The sequence below is a fragment of the Aotus nancymaae genome, unplaced genomic scaffold (genome assembly GCF_030222135.1).
Source record: "Aotus nancymaae isolate 86718 unplaced genomic scaffold, 86718_ANA_hifiasm-v0.15.2.pri h1tg000051l, whole genome shotgun sequence".
NCBI lineage: Eukaryota > Metazoa > Chordata > Mammalia > Primates > Aotidae > Aotus > Aotus nancymaae.
The window spans coordinates 22116106-22137363 of NW_026988465.1; the positions used below are offsets into that span (position 1 = coordinate 22116106).

A 21258-nucleotide genomic window follows, 5' to 3' on the forward strand; every position below is an offset into this window, starting at 1 on the left:
AGAAAAGACCTGAAGTCAAAAATACCCTCTCTCCCAACAAAATGGTCCAGAAGACCACCCTACATTGAAGCCCACCAGTCGAGAAGCTCTACCCAGGCTTGGGCTCAACATGAGTTTTGATAGTATTGGGAAGCGGTACCTTTAAAAGGTGATTAGGTTATTAAAATTGATTAGTGAGACTGGATTAGTTCTCATGGGAGTGGGTATGTTCTTGAGAGATGGGTGGCATGAAGCGGGTCAGCCTCCTTCATCCCTCCTTTCTTTTTGCACACAGTCGATTCTCCTTTCACTTCTCTGCCATGCCATGATGCCGCACGAGGCCCTCAGCAGAAGCCAACCAGTGTGGCCACCCAAACTAGAACTTCCCAGCCTCCAGAACTATGAGCTAAATAAACTTCTTTTCCTTTATAAATTACCCACTCACAGGTATTTTGTTATAACAATAGAAAACAGCCTAAGACACCAACAATTATGATAAAATTAAGTAAAGAAGATGAGGAAAGGAAAGTGTGTGTTATCTAAGTACACGTGTGTGTGTGTGTGTGTGTGTGTGTGTGTCTTTGGTGACAGAGTATATAGGTTGAGTATCTGTAATCCATAATTTGAAATGCTCCAAAATTTGAAACTTTTTCAGTAACGACATGATGCTCAAAAGAAATGCTCATTTGGAACATTCTGAATTTCAGATCAGGGATGTGAAACTAGCAAGTATAATACAAATATTAAAAAAAAAATTCCAAATTCAAAACACTTCTGGTCACAAAGCATTTCAGATAAGAGATACTCAGTCTGTATTATCATCATCTAAGTAAGAAGTTAATAGTTATAGTACTATCTAAAAGCGAAACACAGAAAACAGAAAGTAGAAAGCATGCTATGAAGACAAACGGAAGAAACAGCTAAAGGAATAAAAATCAGTTGCCTCTGGGGAATAGGGAGTGGGAAAATAATAAGGAACTTTAAGCCTTTGTAGAACACTTGACACTTTATAACTCTGATTTTCAAACTTTCTTTGTACTACTTCATGATTTTACCTATGCCTTGCCCTTTAAAAAATCAGACCGACAATAATCTATTTTTTATAAAAAACTTTAAAATTACAATGTTTAGCAGATTCCGTCACAATACTTGATGATGAAAATTGATGTGTTTAGTTCTATTTGTGCACTGAAACATAAACAGAATCTTCCTTGACCAGTATCTTCATAAAAAAATATGTATTTTATGCCTTACAAAATTTACGCAACTTTCATTCAGAGTCTGTTAAAGAAGGAAGTAGCGTTAACAGGAGAGGAAATCCCACTGGGGCAGGTATAACGATATGTACAGTTCAGATCAAATGCTTACAAACCACCCCACTAACTGAATATAAATTTCAGAAGTTTAAAAAGACAAGAGCAAACAATGGTACCTGTAAATTATACGGAGACAGTCAAGATTTTCTCCATTCAATCAACCATCACTAATTGAGGGCAGACTATATATTATGGGCTGTGTTAGACATTGACACTATAACAAAACAAGACCCAGGCATTGCTCATGAAGAATAGCATTTGATTTGGGAAAAAAGACTTGAAAGCAAATCATTAACAGTGATTTCCCATTTTGCTTTGTTTATGTTGGTTTTTCTTGAATCTTTCTTTTTTTTTTTGTTTTTTTTTTTTTTGAAAGAAAGAAAGAAAAAAAAAATGAAGAGGAAGAAAAAGGAAGAGAAAGAGAGAGAGAGAATGGGAGTATTGCTTTCTTGCCCAGGCTAGAATGCAGTTTAATAATGGGTATTGAAAACCTCTTTTATACCAATAATTATACTTGATGTAGACAGGAAGGAATAAGGGAAGAAAATAACAAACAAGCAGCCAACCAATATTTCATTTAAACCTATGAAATGCTATGCGATTACTGAGGAGTGATTTACTTCCAATTATGTAGTCACTTTCGGAATAGGTGTGAGGTGGTAATGTATGTTTTGTGTATTTGAAGTAGAGAATTCTATAAATGTTTATTAAGTTTACTTGTTCCGGGTCTGAGTTCAAGTCCTGAATGTCCTTGTTAATTTTCTGTGAATCTTTCATATTGAAAACACATTCATCTATTCCTTAAGTTGTAAAAAAAAAACAAAAAACAAAAAACAAAGAAACTCTTAAAGGATTACATGGGCTCTAACAGATGTGTGCAAAGGATAAAAAGAAAAGTATTAAGTCAGCAGCAGAGGAACAGCAATTAATATTCGGGGGCGGGAGCAACAGTCCCAGAAAAACTTCAAAGAATAAATGACATTAGGTTGCTTCTTGAAAGATAGGAGAATAAAATTTTGCCAAGTATAGTATGCTAAGCTTCAAGGCCAGGGACAAAGAAAACAAATAATTGGGTCCTAAAGGTTATAAGATTCAGTAAGTTACACTGTTATGGATATAAAAATATAACTCATTGCCACCTTACCATCCTGCAGAGGCAAAATAAGACACATCAATCTAACAGAATTGATTAGTTGCTCCCCTACCTGTGCCCAGCCTGCTGCCTTTGGCTTATTTGGCTTACATTTGTTCCTGAATTTGATATCTCAAGGTTAAAAATACTTCATAAAGACAAATCCATGTTAAGAGTATATTTTGGGACAGATTTGTATTTAGTTGAGGATTAAATAACCTGGTAGAAATCACTACTAAACACTAGAATGTTTCAAGTTAAAGAACTGTTAACAAAAGTATCACTGAACTACCTTCTAAGGAAACTGTCTCCATAGCAAGAAAACGTGGAGAAAACTCTTGAGAAAATGCTAACTCTAGAGCTATTTACTAATTCTGCTGTCATTTTGATACTGTCTGTTAAATTATGCCATTTAACAATGACTTAGCCCCCCAATCCAATATATCAAATTATGAACAAGGAGAAGTTCAAAGTAAGTAATTCCAGCACACCCATGATCATTACCCTGTAATGGAACTGTCCAAGTGATGAAGCCCTAAAAGAATCTTGGGGTGGTACATTTTGTGGTCTGGTTTAGATTCGTACAATGAGTCTCAAACCGGAGCCTGCCTCTGCATAACCTGGAAGGTTTATTAAAATATGGACTGCTGGGCCCCACCTCCAGAGTTTTTGATTCAGTAGGTCTGGGGTAGGAGTCTGAGGATTTGCATTTCTAACAAGGTCCCAGTTGACACTGGTGTCGCCGGCCCAAAGACCATAGTCTGTAAACTGTCTGAATAGTAATTTCTATATATAAAATGAAACACAGTATACTAAGTTTAATTGTAACTGTCAGTAATTTAAATATGAATTAAATAGCATTATCAATGAAATTACACTGAACTCACTTGGAATCCATTTTGGTCACCTTCTTGGTGAAAAATTCATCTACACCTTCATCCACTCTCCCCATGAGACCGTTCTGTTCACCATCTTGGGAGACTACGTTGGCAGCACAGACCTGCAAAACAAACAGATGTAATGTTAATTCACGTGCACCTTAACTTTGCAAACATTTATTACTAGATTTAAGACACTGTGATAAGGGCTATGGGAGGGACAAGGCTTACTAAAATAGGGACCACGTAATCTACAGGAATAGAAGCCATGTGTACAATCATAACACAGACAGGAAGAAACAAAAGTGAGGGATGCACTAGAAACACCATGCCTTGTGGAGGACTCATGCTGACTGGTGCATCAGAAGAAGCTTGGACCTAACAGATACGAAGAGTCAAGTGTTTCTAAAGGCAGAGAAAGGCACTGCAGGCATGTGGTGAGAGGAAACAAAATAATACATGGAGAAATGAAACACGCACTGACTTCTGAGAGTGGTGATAGCCCTGGGGCCTGAGATGTGTGGGTGGGGCTAAGAATGGAGCACAGCAGATGCTAACACTGGCTTCCCTACCCCTCTCCCCAGCCTACTTTCTTTCTTGCTGGAAGATCCCTAGGGTCAGATTATGGATACTGATTTGCTTATGCTGAACACTACAACCCCTCCTCTTGCCTGTGATTGATAGGCATGGGAGTGGGATATAATCCTGGTCTGCGAGATACATGGAAAACTTTGCCAGGCAGTTCATGGGGGCAGGTTTTGTCAAGAGGAGAGAATGTGTTTTTCCGCAGTTATGCATGGGAGACGTTGTGTCTGAGCTGAGGCAGGCCACTGTTGTTTACCAAATGGGGAGGCCCAAGGATAAAAGGGCTCATGCGGGTCGACAATCACAAAACAGAATGGGGAAAGCACCTGGGTGCCTGTGCTCTTCTGCTGAATAAGCCAGGCCTGGATCCTGAGGCCTCAGGATTTTTTGTTAGGTGAGAAAATAAGTATTTCTTATTGTTTAAGTCACTTTTGAGTGAGTATTGAGTATTTCATAATATCCAGGTGAATACTTTCCGACTAACAATATTAAAACCCCTAAGGAACAGCCTTGAACCTTATGCTAAGGAGTATGGAACCGGCTCCTTAGATGACAGGGAGCCACCAACATAGCAGCACGGCCCAACCTGAATTCTGGAAGGCAATTCTGGGGTAGCATGAAGGACCAATTGGAGATTTAAGAGAATATAAGTAGGAAAACCTGTTCGGGAGCTCAAATCAAAGACTCCTGTAGTAATTTAATCTAATATGGGGGTGAGGAGTGACTAATGAAGTGGAAAAGTGAGAATGGAAAGAAAAGAGCTGCCTAAGATACAGTCAAAGTTTCCAGGCCGGGTAAACGGGAGCATGGTTCTAGGGAACACGTTACTAAGATCGTATCTGGGGAAAATGATGTTTTTTATCTTCTTGAGTCTTTGAGGTACTGTGGGAAATTCAGAACCAGGTGTCCAGCAGGCAGCCAAAAACTCAGACCTTATGAGAGAGGCTGGCGAGAAGCTATCATAAAGCTGTATCAAGTCAGCATGTCTCTTTGAAAGGCCAACTCATAGCAGGCTTAGTCAGGTGCTTGATTTGTGTCTGCAACGTAGACTAATATTTCACAGACAGGTTGTGGACAGCTGAGAAAGAGCATGCATCTTGCCCATGCTGTTGGATGCAAGGACAAATTCTTGTGTGCTTGGGATACCTGGTCTAGATGTCTCGCCACAGAGTAGTGGGAAAGTCATTTGCTGTAATCCTGATTTGCAAGTCTCCAGGTGCCTAGGGGGAACACGGCTTATGTCTGTAGGGAAATTGTTTAAAGGAAAAAATCCCTTGAACGATCATCCACTTCATTCATCGGGAACCTCTCATTATGAAAACGAACTGTGTGTTTGAGCTCATGTTTGTGACATGCTGAAAAGCGAGGAGACAGCAGGTAATAGACAAAGAACCCTACGAAATAACAACTATACCTCTTATCTGAATGGTGCTTTATATTGGAGCAAGGTTTTCCTACGTGTTGCAAAAGAGCAGACTATCAGCAAAGTTCTATCATTCTGTTATGCAGAGAAAAAAGCTCACTGAATAACTTCTATTTTGATTACAAAAGATAAAGTAGTACAGAACTTGCTTGTATCGTATTATTTTTCTCTTTTGGAAAAGAACGCAGGATAGAATCTCTAGAGCAGTAATAGCCCCTTAGGTTAACATAGTGCTTGATAGTTGACATGTGTTTTACACGTGGTTTTGTCACCCTTACGTCCACCCTTTAAACTAAAGAGGTAGTACTATCCTACTTTTTGGTTAGTCACAGATCAAACAGTGGCTCGGAAGGTGAGGGGCACCCACCCCAGTCACCTGACTGATGGATGAAGAAAGATGTGATCCCAGGACATACAGTCCTAACAGAGGGCTTCCTTCCAGCTTCACCCTAAAGACTCCTCCTTCCATTTCAGAAAAAAAACCAAGTTAAGTTTTACTCATGTAATTTCTCCCCTCAGGAAAAATTTCCCTTTTCCTGCTTGGAAACAGAATTCACAGCCAGCACAAAAGGTTCTCTGGGGATATGGGTTTCAGAGACGGAGACACAGAGCTGAACAGAACAGTCTGCTTTCCTGCAGGACAGGCCCCTACAGATCCTCCAGTCCAACCCTGTCATTTTAGAGATAAAGAGACAGAGAGTAGACAGGTTAAGAGAAGTCCAGTATCACTGAGAGATGGTCCATGAGACGCGGTTTAAAACGCATCTGTTAAAATAGGAACAGGAGGTGGCATTAGCCTATGTGAAGAGCAGTAGAAAAACTGAAGATTGAATTGAAATGTAGTTTGCAAACGAGTTCAAGGCCAAATGCACATGCTGTTTCAGCTCCTTTTCTAACAAAAGCAAAGGAAAGGACAAAGAGTCATGAGAAGTTCTCAAAATCCCATTTGCTTTTGGTCTTTTCTGTCAAAGAGAGTACATCTCAGACTGAAAAGGGTAGCACAGCTGTCGGAAAGGAAGGGAGCAGAAACCTCAGCCGGGAGCCTGCGGCCAGAACCCACTGCCTTTGCTCTCAGAGAAAGGGTTTTACAGATAAAACCAGGAATCGCTGTTGTTGATATTTGATAAAGAAGGTGGATTTTGCACCTCCAGTGTGTAAGTGCTAAAAGGATAATTTGTGAATGCTGAGAAAATAAGCTGGTGATTGTGAGGACTAAAGGTAATTCAGACCACCCTCTGTTTTTCCTCTGCCAGGATTATTACAGTGAATACACCAGGGAAAGACAGTAGGCGGTGTGCCTGGATTTTGACGCGGCAGCTGCCAAGTCTCTCACGATGCCTTCATAGGTTGGATGGAGAGGGATGGGTAGGAAGTAAGGATGATTAGGTGTATTGTAACGCTTCAAACAAATATACCAAAGAGTGCTGATTAGTGAACTGAATCATCATGGAATCTTATGTGCATACATTAGAATGTAAAAAACATGGAAAATTAATTTGCTAAGCAATCAAGAAATAAGGAGCCCAAAGAAAGTAAAACGACAAAAATACAATAATATAAAAAAATTAATGACCCAGAGAGGATTGAGAAGACTAACAGTTGACTCTTAGAAAAAGACTAATAAAAGACATAATTACAACATTAAAAGGCATTAAAAATATGTTAAAATAAAAAAGGGGACATAGCTGTAAGAGATTAAAGCTATTGGTATAAGAAATTAAAAACTTAAAGGAATTCTATAAACAACTAAATGAACAATTAGACTAAATGGAAGATATACTAAAAATACATAAACTATAGAAATGATCTTGATTAGGTAACCTGAAAAGATCTATGACAAAAGAAATCAAATCCCTAGTAAAACATCTACATACAAGTATCACATGCACACAAGCATATTGACAACACTTGGGGCCCAGATGGCGTCCCAGGAGAGGAAGAGACAATCTCTATTGTATGTAAACTATTTCAGAGAATAGGAAAGAAGAAAGAGCTCCCCAACCAATTTTATGAAGATAGTATAACTCTGAAACTCAACTAGATGGAAGGTTTAGACAAGAAAAGTAAACATGTTAAGTCTCTCTCATTTATGCATATACATGCAAAAATTCTCATAAAATAGTAGCAAACAAAGTCTACCAGTGTATTAAAATAAAGCAAAAAAAAAAATAACGATTAAGAGTGTTATAACAGTAGAAATGTTAATGTGATTTGCCAAAATTTCACATTAAAAAAGAAAAATTATCAGGCTCAACAAATACTGAAAAAAAAAAATCAAATTTAACAACCATTCATTCCAAAATAAAATCAGCAAAATAGAAGAAAACTCTCTCAACTCAATAAATAACAGCAGAAACTGCTTTGTGTCTAGTTAGTATCTATTCTCTCTTGTTTACTCAGTAACAAAACCCTGACTTACTTGGAGTATCAATGTGACCAACTGGCTACCTGTCTCCCTAGATACTCTTGTAGCTGGGGATGGAAATATGGTTCACTTCTGGCCAATAAGATGCAACTGGAGGCACACCAGGACTTCTGGGTAGTTTAGATTCCCTGATGCATGCACCCTCTTTTCCTCTGTCTGAAATACTTGTATAAAAACAGATTAAAGGCCTTGCCTAAGAATAAGATCAATACCAGTCACCTGGATGATACAGCCATTTTAAACGTGAATGCAACCTGTGGTTGAATAAACAGAAGTATCCTACTTAAAAGAAGAGAAGCAATGGGCTGGGGGTAGTGACTAGCACCTGTAATTCCAGTACTTTGGAAGGCTGAGGCAGGTGGATCGTGTGAGCTCAGGAATTCAAGACCAGCCCGGGCAACATGGCAAAACGCTGTCTCTACAAAAAAATGCAAAAATTAGCTGGGTGTGGTGGTGCGCACCTGTAATCCCAGCTACTTGGGAGACTGAAGTGGGAGGATCACTTGGGCCTGGGAGGAGGAGGTGGTAGTGAAGTGAGCCTGGGTGACAGAATGAGACCCTGTCTCAAAAATAAATAAATAACTAGAAAGAAGCAACATGGCTGATCTTACTAAAGTACTGTATTTTGTCTTGGGTGCCACACTGCAATTTATTCAGAACAGATTCTAGACAGTTTCATCTAAAGAACATCAAAAGAGCTGAAGAATTAAGATTTGACTCACAAAAATTGTTGTTTACTAAGTAGAACAGACTTAGATCCCATGTGCTACCCCAGAAGACAGATACAAGATGGCTAAGTTAAAGTAAGAATTTAAGAAACACAAAAAATAATCTGCTAATAATTCGAGGTTTAAGAAAATGGCAGCTTCAGAGAAAGAAGTCATTGTAGATGGAATGGCCCATCAATGGCTGTGTAGGGGTTTTAAGCACCTGATGAGGGACTGGACAAGACGACTTCAAAATCCTTTTCAGCCTTATGACACCACGATTCAATGCATACAGGAGAAAACCTATTACCCAGGATTTAGTCCATTTTAATTTGAGTTGGTTTATTTCATCACTGAGCCAACCAGTGTGGGGCTATGCCCTACACCAAGAATATAAGGCAAAATGACTGATATTGACATGTCAGCAAAGTGAAGCCACTGCACGGTATAATATATCAGAGAAGGATCATGGGCAAATCAGTTATCTGCCCTGGGCTTCATATTCCCTTGAATATTGAGTAGCTAATCTTTAAAATTTCTTCCACGAGATTATTCTAGTTAGTGGTAGAGTCAGCACTATATCCCAGTTCAATGTTCTTTCCACTCTTCTATGGAAATTTTTCATAACTTTTCTTTAAGGGAATATTTTTCACCTATAGTTATGTTAGGAAAAAGCAGAAAGAAGTAATAGCTAACTGGCAGTGGATGAGCATGAGCACACCTCCATCCCTGTCGGGTGTCGTGGTTAGAATGCTCACCTGCAGTTAGGTGGCCACGTGGCCAAGTTCTGGAAAGTGGTACTCAGATGAATGTGAAGCTCATCCTTTCAGACCTGGCCCATAAATCCTCAGGCTTTATGTCATCCTCCCGCTGAATGGCTATGACTTGAAGGATCAAAAAGGAGGACAGAGCCACAAAGTAAAAGTAGCCTGGATCCCTGACAACTGTACGGTTCCCTGACCAGAAATACCCACAATGAACTATGACACGAACAAGAAATAAACTCCAAAATATCAGAGATTTAACATAGCAAAAGTTTATCTCATATAGTAGCTAGTGTTACCCCACCTAACACAGCTGTCCTTCAGTATCTGAGGGGGATTGGTTCCAGGACCGCTGAGGATACAAAAATCCATAGATGCTCAAGTCCGTGCTACAAAATGGCACAGTATTTCCATATCACCTACAAACATCCTCCTGTGTGCTTTCAATCATCTCTAGACTACTTTTAATACCTAATACAATGTAAATGCTATCTAAATAACTGTTGATGTGTTTTAAAATGTGTATAATTTTTTACTGCTGTGGTTTTATTGCCTTTTAAAGAAGTATTTTCAATCCAGAGTTGGTTGAATGCTGAAATGCAGAATGTGTGGATATGGAGCATGTCCCAAACTCATCAGTCTGTTCTAGAGAGATTTCACCTTTGTCCACAATGAAGCCAGAACTCGCAGGGCTGACATACTCTAGGCTGTTTTCCCTTAGGCAAAGAAGAAAAGGGTATCCTCAAGGGTCCTGGAACCAACCCCCTCAGATGCTCACTGTGCGTATACTACATGCTTCCCCCTTTTCTCTGTTGCAGCTGGAACATTCTGGTACCTTCAAAAATGGCATTTCCACTCTTCAATTACCTATATGATGCTTTTTTCCCAAAACCAAAGACTTTCTGAAAGTCAATGAGGAAATAATTTTTGAATAAAAATTTTTGTAAAGTTAGTTAATTTGTTTCTTAGTCAACATGGGTAAGGACCCTTTGAATTACTGAGGGTAAATGAGCATGGCATTACATCAGTTTCCAGGAATTTTTTGCTCTTCCTCCTCCATTTAAGTGTAGAAAAGGGGGACTAGGTCCAAAGGCAAAAGCAAATATGAGATTTATATTGTAAAGATAACTAATACTAATAAAATGGAAATACTAGCTTTGAAGAACAATATTTTAAAGTAAAGGACGGCATACTTTTATCCTATTTCTCATGACAACTCAACAATGTAGGCAATGCTGGTATTTAGAAACACGTTTGCTCAGGCTTAAAAAAAAAAAACCCACATGCCTTTGTCCAGATACACGTGGCCAGGGAGTGGAGGAGCCCAATGGCTGAGTGGTCTTACACATCCTACTCTTAGTACTACAGTAGCAAGTTAAATTCTATGGGCTAAGCAGCTATAATGTAATGCTTAAAAATTCTTTTATCTACTTAATTTAAAAAAGAAAGAAACATATTTTATCTCTTGTTATTTAAAAAAAAATCTTTTGTTTTCATTTTTGGAGTGGCAGAGGTGGAATTAAAACATATAGCTAAAATGTCTATATCCGTTGTCCTTAAAATGACTGTGGTTTGATCTAAGGTTAAATTTTTGTGCCTAGTTGCTTTTTTTTAAAATAGGTTATCTACTCTTTATATTTACATAAATACTTATTGGTACCTTTTTGGCACAGAAATCGGTCATTACAACACCATGTTTGGCCTAGAAGAAACTGGCATGTTGGCATTTAACTTAGCCTTGGCTTTGAGAATTCTGACAGCTGGAAAAGTTCATTCGAGGCATTGGGGTTCAGGGACAAACTCCAGAAAAGCTAAGACAGACTGTGGATGCACTGATTCTACTCAATGCTAGGAAGAAAAACAACGATAACTGTTAATAATTGCTCTTACTAAACATTAGTAATAAAGTAAGCCACAACCTCCTCATTCTTACCTGAAAAATTTAAATAATGGTGTCTGTGTGGCAGCTTCACAGGGCTGTTAGACATGAAAGCACTTTAGAAATTGTAAGCAGGGTGATATCGTAAGGTAATATATTTTCACTATGAATTCAAGTAAAGGTGTGCTAAGCTATACTTCTCAGTCCACTGGTGCTCTGGGAAAAAGCCAGATCTCCTTAGATCTCTGGCCATAATACATTATTTTGGGACTTACCTTTGTGTTACACAGTCCCTGAGGGAAAACAGCCTACAGTATGCCAAGCCTGTGAGTCCTGGTTTCAATGTGGACAAAGGTGAAATCTCTCTAGAACAGACGGATGAGGCAGAGACATGAAACACCGAAATATGGTGCCTCAGCATTCGAGAAAATAGCAAAAGCAAGAAGGTCATTCTCATCTTCCCCTTGCCGTTCTGCCTTTGAGGCAGGTCATAAAAGCTTCATTCAAGAAGCGCCCTCCCTATTGGCAGAGATGAGAAACGTCCTCTCCATAGCCAGAGAAAAGAAAGGTCTCTGAAGACATGGGATAAGAGAGAAGAATCTGAACAAACAGTTCTTGCTCACTGCCCCCAGCTTATTACCATCAGATCATACTCCCTTTGTCAAATCCGACTTCTCTATATCCACTTCATCAAACTTAGCATAAAAATACACAGGGTTCTCTTGTTTCTTTGAGTCGGCGTTTCTGAAGTTTCCCATATCACATAAAACTTACATTAAATGAATTTTGTTGTACTTTTCTCTTGTTAATCTGCCTTTTGTTACAGGTGCTTCAGCCATGAGCCCTAGTGATACATGAGAAATCACTATCACTCACAATATACAGCGTGCGCCTCCAGTGGGACTCTGCCTCAGCTTCCTTCCCTTCTTCTCTATTTTTCAAACATTTAAGGAAGAAATGCTGGCATGGTGGCTCATGCCTGCAATCCCAGCACTTTGGGAGGCTCAAGCAGGAGGACAAATTGAGGCTAGGAGTTCTAAGACCTGCCTGAGCAACATACCAAGACCCCATCTCTACAAAAAAATTATTTAAAAAATTAGCCAAGCATGGCGGCATGCACCAGTCGTCCCAGCTACTCAGGAGGCTGAGGTGGGAAGACTGTTATTGCTTGAGTCCAGGAGTTCAAGGCTGCAGTGAGGCAGGATTGTGCCACTGCACTCCAGTCTGGGCCACAGAGTGAGACCCCGTTCTTCAAAGAAAAAGAGGGGAGGGGAGGGGAGAGGCGGGGAGAGGGAAAAAGTACTCAAGATTATCTCTTTCCACGAGTCACCAGTTTTATCAAGGATAAACTTAAGCCATTTCATAGACGAATTATATTGCTAATCTTATTCCATATGGAAAGAGCCATAGAGAACCCATTTATTAACATTCTAGAACCTAAAGTATGGGTTGTTGTGAGGGGGTGCCTTTTTATCTATCTACAAAAGTGTTTTAAAGGAACATGTATTCCTGTAAGAATATGTAAAAATACACTAAAAAAAGTTAAAAATTAATAAATTAGAAAACAACATACTAGATTTTTTTTTGTATTTTGAAACTGTGTCAAGATCTCTGGATTCAAATGAGAGAAATTAACCAAACACAATGAAAGCCTGATCTAAAGTGAGGATATTATCAACCAAGCAGGTAAGTTATTGTAACCCTCATCCATCTATGTCTCCAGCTATCCACCTACTTATCCAGTAAGTACTGTTAAATCCCTACTGTATTTTCAAACCCAATGTAAGCCCTGAGCATATTACCATGAATAATAAATAAATCGCAGGCCCTGCCTACACAGAACTTAGAGACAAGGAGTAAGCTGAGAAAACACTATGTGATGAGAGCTGTGAGGGTAAGCATCAGGCACTGGAGGAGACAGGGCCTCCATGGAAAGTTGCTCAGGCTGTGCACTGTGCACAACCAGTCTGTGAGAACAACTTCCCTGGTGTCATGTGACCCTAGCTCTGAGGGAACACAGTGGGATGGGTAGGGAGGGTTTCCTGGAAGAAGTCTTGCCTTCTTTAGAAACAAGTATGGCCTAATGATAATAAACTGGAGGCACTTAGCAAGGTCTGTTGGTTCAGATTCTTCCCCCTGTCCCCATGTCTTAAGAAATAAGGACATTTCTCTCCTCTGGCTACAGGGAGGGCACTTCTTGAATGAAGCTTTTATGACCTGCCTCAAGGGAGAAAGGCAAGGAGAAGGTGAGAATGACCTTCCTGCTTTTGTATTTTCTCGAATGCCAAGGCGGCATATTTTGGGGTAGCATGTCCCAACCTCATCAATCTGTTCTAGAGAGATTTCACCTTTATCCACAATGAAGCCAGGACTCACAGGCTTGGCGTGCTCTAGGCTGTTTTCCCTTAGGGACTGTGTAACAAAAAGGTAAGTTCCAAAGTAATGTATTATGGCCAGAGATCTAGAGATCTGGCTTTTCCTCGGAGCACCAGTGGGCTGAGAAGTATAGAGGAGTGGACAGTTATGGAGAAGCAGTGGAGATGTACAAAATCTGAAGGAAGTTCTCAGACCAGGAGATGGGAAGAAGCCATGAGAAAAGGGCTGCAGCATTAGAGGGCTGGAGCTCAGGAAGGGAGGAAGAGACAGCGAGGAGGAAGAGGGAGAGCTGCTGGTCAGGATCACACTCCGCTCTCTAACCTGTCAACTGACCACGTCCCAGGAAAAACGGGTTATGAGAAGCGCAGGCTTACAGGGAAAGGTAGGATCTCAGTTTCAGATTTTGAGCCTGAGGTACTCATTCAAGTTTAGGAGGCAAGTGGATATCCAGAAATTTACAGTCAGTAACAGAGACTAAAACCATGAGTTCAGATGACACCACCCAGACAGACAATAAAAAACTTAAAAGGTCTGGCAAGAAAACTGAAAGCACAATGCTGGAGAGATGGGTGGAAAAGAAGAGCGTGATGACTCAGAGGCCAGTGGGAAACCTCCTGCCAGGAATGGAAGAACTTTGTGCTGATGAACTGCTGAAACATCAAGGAAGATGATGGACAGCTCAAAAGAGTCCACAGGATTTGGTCTGGAGTGACCTTGGGAGGGTGGTTTCAAGGGTGGGTAGATACAGAAGGAAGATTTTGGTTAAGATGTGGAGTGACAGGAAGCTGAAGAAGAGACAGTAGAGACAGGTGGCACAGGCAAACTTTTTGAAGAAGTTTAGCTATAAAGGAGAGAAAAGGCATTAACCAGAGAGACACGGGTATGCTACAGTCAGGCTCATCGGCACACACAGCTGAGTCTCCTACTGAAGGAGAAAGAGCAGGATGTCATAGTCACACCCCGGGGCTCCCACTCAGGGCTCTTCTCCATCCCTTCGGTTACATCAGTGTGTAGATTCTCAAGCACACGGACCACAGCAGGTCAGAGTGCAGAGGAGGGGAGGCAGTGCGCACTCCAGATTCAAACCATTCCTAATTAACGATTATTTTTTTGGTACTTCCATCTTTTTTGCCCAGACACTGTAAAATGCTAGAGACATTTATCTCACCCATATATCAGATTTCAGACACATAGGTGAGATCAAAAAAATGTCTCTAGCATTTATCAAGAATAAGGATTTCCTATCATAGATAATCCTTATTTATCTAAGGATTTCCAAAGGCAGCTCTGTTCTGAAGAATTGGAAAATTTACAACATCGTCTTGTCCAAAACTATGTTGTTTTATTTATTTTTTCTTTAAGTGACACAATCTGTTCATTCTCCAAAACTGTCGAGCACCAAGTTGAGATACTTTGCATGTGCAAAGTGGTTCCAGTCTCCTTACCCATAGCTTTAGTGTTTGTGCAAAGCACTTCAGCAAGAACCTCCAACCTTCCCCAGAGAAGAAAAGGGTGAGGGAGCGATGAGGCCTCTCGAGCCCACTTACCGCAGCTTGGGTGGGTTGTTGCTTCTTATTCCTTTTTGGCCTTAACTTGGTAAAGTGTTCCAGCTTCTTCCCCTCTTCGGAGGGCAACTCAGAGATAAATCCCGAGCTCCGCTTCTCCTGTCTGAGGGATGGGAGGGGCGGGTCTTCGATGTGAATTGGTACCTCTTCCAGAGCTTTATCGAGATCAAACTCCATTTCTAAAATTAAACAAAAACAAAACCAAAAAAGCCCACGGCCAAAGCTTAATGCATAGAGATGGATAAAAAATTCCTACAAGTAGTTTTAAGTCTAGCATGGAGCAGCAAACACCCATTCACAGATCACTTAACTCTTTCTCAGTATTTACCCACACAGCGCATCCATAAGGAACATGCCTAAAATGGTCTAAGGTTCTTGCTGAGGGTGCTTCACAGTTCCAAGGAAATGACTGGCAGCAGCAAAATACTCACCAAAGGCCCTCGAGACAGGCCGCAGCATTCGGCTATGGATACTCTTCCTTTTGGATTTAGGAGTCATCTAGCAATAAAATTAAAAAAAAAAAAAAAAAACACCACGACTTAGGCAGGTAGCCACAGAAAACTCATCTTTCAAACTTCAGAAACATTCTGATAGATTGTTTAACTCAGTAGTTGTTTCCCTGCTTTAGAGGATGACTGAAAGCCTGACTGAAAAGATCTATTTCTAAATGATTTACAATTTCTCAAATGATAACAGTTAACCTCTTTCGTTTGTTCCCTCAGCCCTAACCAGTTAAATTCCATTTAAACAGCTGAAAAGAACAATAAATTAAGTCCAAGCTGTACATGAGGATGTTAAAATGGATGCAAAAATAAAAATCAAAGACTGTAAAAATCAGTAACAAAAAATCAAAAACACTATTATTCACTGATCATTGTCACAGTGACATCAATATAAGCAACCCTGACCTCTTTCTGTGTCACGTCAATGTTTTAAGTAGTTTCAATCTCTTATTTCACATTTTGCCACCAAGATTTTAATCTTTACATCAAGGGCAAAGACCAGGAAAACGTGCTAGGATTCAAACATCTGTATCTGCTGGCACTTCTCAGTGAAATGTCTTTGATCTTGTTAATCCTCTAAAAAATGAAACCCAAACTCAAACCGAAGACTGAAACTGAAGAGCACTTTCCTGGCATTGGTGTTGACTGTTTATGGTGCAAAGTCAACCCTCAGAAAGGCACTATCTTCTCCCTCAATAGGATCACACAAATGTCAAAGATGGAGGGAACCTTTGTCATCATCTACACAAGTAAACTCCAAGGATGAAACCAAGTCACAAAAGTGACAAAGGCTAACATTCCTGTTGTCAGAAGGAGCAGAGCCAGGGCCAGAACCCAGTGAACAGGGTCAGGATGGCTTCCTTCCTCCTACACCATTCAAGACCCACATATGGATGGATGGATGTTAGGTATGTTTTCACTGGTTTGATATCGGGAAACTGGTATGTGTATAAATGAAGAGATGATGTAACTGAAAGAATTTAGTTTGCATACTTTCACTTCATTTAATAGGCTTTCATCTAATGCTTCCTCAAAAGAAAACCTACATGATTGAAAAACATTCTTTACCTCCAAGGAGAAACTGGCTGATACTGATCTTTAAAGCAAACAAATCTATAGTTTTGACAATTATGCCAGTTTTAATAATAGTATCATTTTGTCATTATTTATCATTGAGAGAAAAGGGAGAGAAAAAAAATGATGAGCAATTATATTGAAATCCAGACTGGTTTTCCTGACATACAAAATGAAAATGGCTGATTTAGCTTTATTCAAGGATTTGTTAAAGGCAGACAATCCGAGGAGTATCTATTTATAAAGTAACTGGCTTTGCAGGTTTAATAAAAACTCAGCTAACTCCATGCAACTGGAAAGGAATCCAGTTTGAAGGCAGTTCTCCTCAAAGTTAGCCTTGCAGTTGGCTGAAGAAGTTAGTTCCCTGCCTGGTCTATTCACAAGTAAAATCTCTGAAAATAATTAATTCTCAGGAGATACAAGCTATCAAAATACATGCTGTGTTCGGTTGCAACAAGTTCTTCAGTATTCTATCCATCTTGTGCACAACAACGGTAGATAAAATAATCAAGAAGCAGCTTCAGATGTAACTTTTAGCCAATTTCATTCAGATAGTGACAGATAAAGAGAAAAGATGTTTAAAAATGCATTGACTGAAGATATCTTTTTTTACCCCCGACTCTTGATTAGATTTTACAGAAAGTATATTCATGGGCAAAAATAGTCTGGTTTAAGTTTCCCTATCATGAAAGCCTTTATAATAGATACCAAATACATGTAAAATATATAAAAATTATGACATTTCAAATATACTACAATTATATAAAATATAAAATTATAATTTTAAACATAAAAAATATGTACTATATGTAAAAGAAACAATATAACATACATACAGAAAGAATCACATTTACAAACTGATGTCCATCTGTGACTAGGTCATTCAGCTCAATTTAAGAAACACACAAAATCATCAGGATATTGTGACGGTTGATATCACTCAAAGGGGAGCCAGTTTTCTCCTCTTGGTTCTGTTTTCCAGTGCTCCAAAGCCCAAGATACAAAGTTTGACTATCAGAAAAACTCACTCTAATATATTTCACTGCTTTCCTTTACTTCGTGTGCTTTTTACAAGGGCAAACAACTTCTAATTACATTTCCCATAAAACTATACTTGTCCTATCTTTTAGTTCTGAAGTCCTCCCACAGAGCCAGTGGAGTTTTGCTAGAAGAGAAATTGCAATCAGGCTAGTTTCTGCAAGTGATATTAAGATTGCAACCCAGTTTCTGTATCTTTCCCTTATGGGATTTAAGTATAACAACAGAGACAAAAAAAAAAAAAAAAGTTTTATTTCTCTCTTATTTTTCTTAGTTTTCTTTGGAAGTAATTCTTCCTTAGTTTTACAGAAAATGTGAACTGCCTTCATTTTATTGGCTTATTTCTACAATGCCATTACATAAAAACCTAAAGCAAGAGGAAATATAAAAATGTACTATAATTATCCACCTAAGTGTATATTTAGGAGAAAATATTTAATGTTTTTCTGGAAATTTGGTTTATTCACACTCCTTTCTCCTTCTCTCCACAACTGTTGGGTTGATGAATTACATCCCAGAAAAAGAAAAACAATCTGACTTTACCATCATCTTTAACACTGTTAGCTCTCTTCGCTTTTTGTACCAAAATGAAAGGATCAATTTTTTCAGACTGTTCCTCAGTCCTTATTGACCTTCCCCTGACATCTGTTAATGCCTAAGTACTTTCTGAGTCAGGGAAATCACAAACTGTCCATCAGATGAAGGGGGTGGGCATTTGAAAAAGAAGAGGTACACACTGCAAATGGACCTCTCATCAATCAACGGTTAACACTGTCAACTTGAGGCCTAGACGAAACTAACTTATCTTAAAAAATGCATCTTGTAATCAATAAAGTATAATTTTCAATGCCCATATCCTAAAGAAATATGAGGAAAAATGTGTTAAACTTTTGTTTTAAAGGTAATTTTAGAGGGAAAATCTTAAACACAGACTTCTTTCTTGCCCTAACATCACAAATCATCAATAAATCCCCACTGTGGCAGACACTGTGAACAGAAATGCCATAGCTCTGTTTTCTGAGAATCTAAAAGCAGCATCAACATCTTCATTACTCTGAAATTGTACTCACTTGATCAAATTTTTATAGCGAATTTTAAACGATTCTGCATACAACTCAACTGAGATATGTCTACTTTTACAACAAGTTAAAGACTCATCCTGGAACCTTAAAACAATGTAACATTTTTTTCCTGTCAAGCCCACTTTTAACATGTAATTACTAAACATACATTAAAAAAAAAAAACAGTGAAATTGTTTATGACACTATAGAAAAAAGCGGTGCTTTGTTTTTGCCAAATAGGCACAAATAATAATAAATAACACTCTTGCTCCAAGCTCAAGAATCTAATAATTACCTTCCCCTCACCACCAAGGCTGTAGAAAGAAAAAAATAATAATAACAAAAGCAGTTGGGAAAAAGATTAGGAAAGTTCTTCCAATACAAGAAGCAAATCATAATGTGGATTTTCTACAACCCTGGGCCCCAAACAAGTAATACGACAAGAATCAAGAAAAAACCTTAAAGGCAATCGTGTCTTTATTATTATTACATGAGTGGAATAAGCACTTGTCTCCTCCTGAATGTTTGTATCCTCTTCATCAACACTCTGCTTGCTTTCAGGCACATGGCTGGAGATATTTTAAATTCATCGCCTGTTTTGCTAGCTGAACCATCTTGTGAAATCCAATCTTGTCTCTAAATTGTTGCCTATTTCATTCAGGATCTGCAGATGGACGACGACACTACAGTCTCCTGGGAGACCAGCCAGCAGCACAGAAGCAAATGGAGCACAAGAATATAAAGCAGTACAGCCAGAAACCGCAGAGCCACCGAGAAATACTTACACTGGTACAGCAGAGAGTCTCCATGCAGCAAAAAGAAAGAAAAAAATATGAATGGAAGAGAGATAAAGCAACAGCATTACTAGAAAAGGGCGGGAGAGGGATACCACTCACAAAGAAAGGAACAGAGACGCTAAAGCACATAAAAAGCCTTCACAGCAGAGGAATAAGGCAGGAATGAGGCTAACATATTAATGGCTTAAGACATCCAATCCAGCTTTTTACAAAGCAGAAGCACAATTACAGCTTGAAAAATTTCAGAAACTCCTAACCTACAGATATTATTTCTTTTGTTAGGTGTGTGAAAAGTGATATTTACCAACCCCACAAGACATTAATCTCATTTGGGGAATAATGACTTTATCAGCCCCAAAACACATAATGGACAGAGCAGCAGATGGTTATTAAAGAACCCCACGCAAGTCTTGGCTCTTGGACCACAGGACCAGTCTCAAGAACTAAGTGCGGACAATGTACCTGCGGGTATGCACAGGCATCTGTTCTGAGGCCATTTACATCATTCTGTGCTCCCAATGCATTTTAGGAGCAGCAGCTTTGAATTCTTTGCCTCTTCAGTCATTAAAACTTTTCAGGAAAAGATCTAATGCCAGGATTCAGCATAAGTTACCTACCCACAGTGTAATTCAATATTGATGATACCTTATAACTTATTGGGAATTTAGGTCACCTTACATTTTACATTACATCTCTAAATAATTTTTTTCTTTTTAAATTTTTCCTTCTCCATTCACCTTAGATGAAAAAAAAAATTCTAAATAATTTCTAAAACTCCATTGGTCATCATTAAATTCTGTCAGGACATCCTCTTCTTATTCTGTACATTTATAAAAAACAAAGAAGTCCAGTTGTAGAATGTCAGTATTTGTGAAAGCAAAGTGTCAGGGGTTGAGGAATCCTTTCCAAACCTCCTGAGGAAGGCCACCTACTCCCTCCACCTGGGGCGGGGCTGACTTTTTTTCTTTTCCCAAGTTCTTTATTTTTCATGTCAATCATTTTCAATATAAAATGCAAAGGAAATATAGGGTTCCTCTCTTTGTGATTGTAAATGATTTGTATCTATTTAAAGTAAAGGCAGCACATAAGTAAAAACATTCCGCATAACCATCACCACCACTGGCATCAATATTGTGTGCCTATCAGAAAGGCTTCCATTGGCAAAGTCCTGAAAACTTCTCATTCTTCACATCTCTGATTTCATACTTGATTAGACAATTTACTTCAAATATAACTCATTCTACGACCCATCAAATTAGCATGAAAACATCCTTGCTGGATGAAAGGAGAAAAAGTAAAAATATAAAGTATATTTTCTTCAATTGCCCAAAACAAAAGCTCCTGCCCTCTCCTAACACACATCCCCTCAGCAGCTTTCTTAAAGGCACGACTATGAATACATACATAAGAGCGTTACGGCAGATGCTTAAGTCCCACAGATGACTTTTTACTTTCTTTCTCTTTGTGAAAGGTTAATTCTACAAGACAAGTGGTCTGTCCCAATTATCCACCTAAAGATCATTATAAGTGATGGTGAGAAACCTTTCAATCGGTTCACCTCCTAAAATGACAGGCAAGCAAAAGATGTTTCTGTGAAGAAGGAAAGCATGGCAACAGGCATTTCAACTGTTTGACAGAACAAAGATCATTAGTTCACTCCACTACTGTTGTCTAGTTTTTGGAAGTCATTTAGGCTATACTGACTTCAACATCCTCCCATTAGGACAAGGGAAGGAGTCTGTCTCATGCTCACGG

The 21258-nt window shown here is 39.0% G+C and overlaps 1 protein-coding gene across 9 annotated transcripts in view; it reads right to left on the reverse strand.

Moving 5' to 3' along the window:
* The window catches only part of CARMIL1 (capping protein regulator and myosin 1 linker 1), a 342171-nt gene that overhangs the window by 27403 nt on the left and 293510 nt on the right, over positions 1–21258 (reverse strand). For 6 of the 9 annotated variants that reach the window (XM_064363056.1, XM_064363057.1, XM_064363054.1 and 3 more), the window contains exons 30-33: positions 19492–19509; positions 15461–15527; positions 15012–15208; positions 3315–3427 (exon numbers count right to left, since the gene is read on the reverse strand). In XM_064363056.1, coding sequence (XP_064219126.1) covers positions 3315–3427; positions 15012–15208; positions 15461–15527; positions 19492–19509 — 395 coding nt within the window. The remainder of the gene's footprint in view (positions 1–3314; positions 3428–15011; positions 15209–15460; positions 15528–19491; positions 19510–21258) is intronic. The other 3 variants (XM_064363059.1, XM_064363058.1, XM_064363055.1) reach the window with 1 other exon arrangement.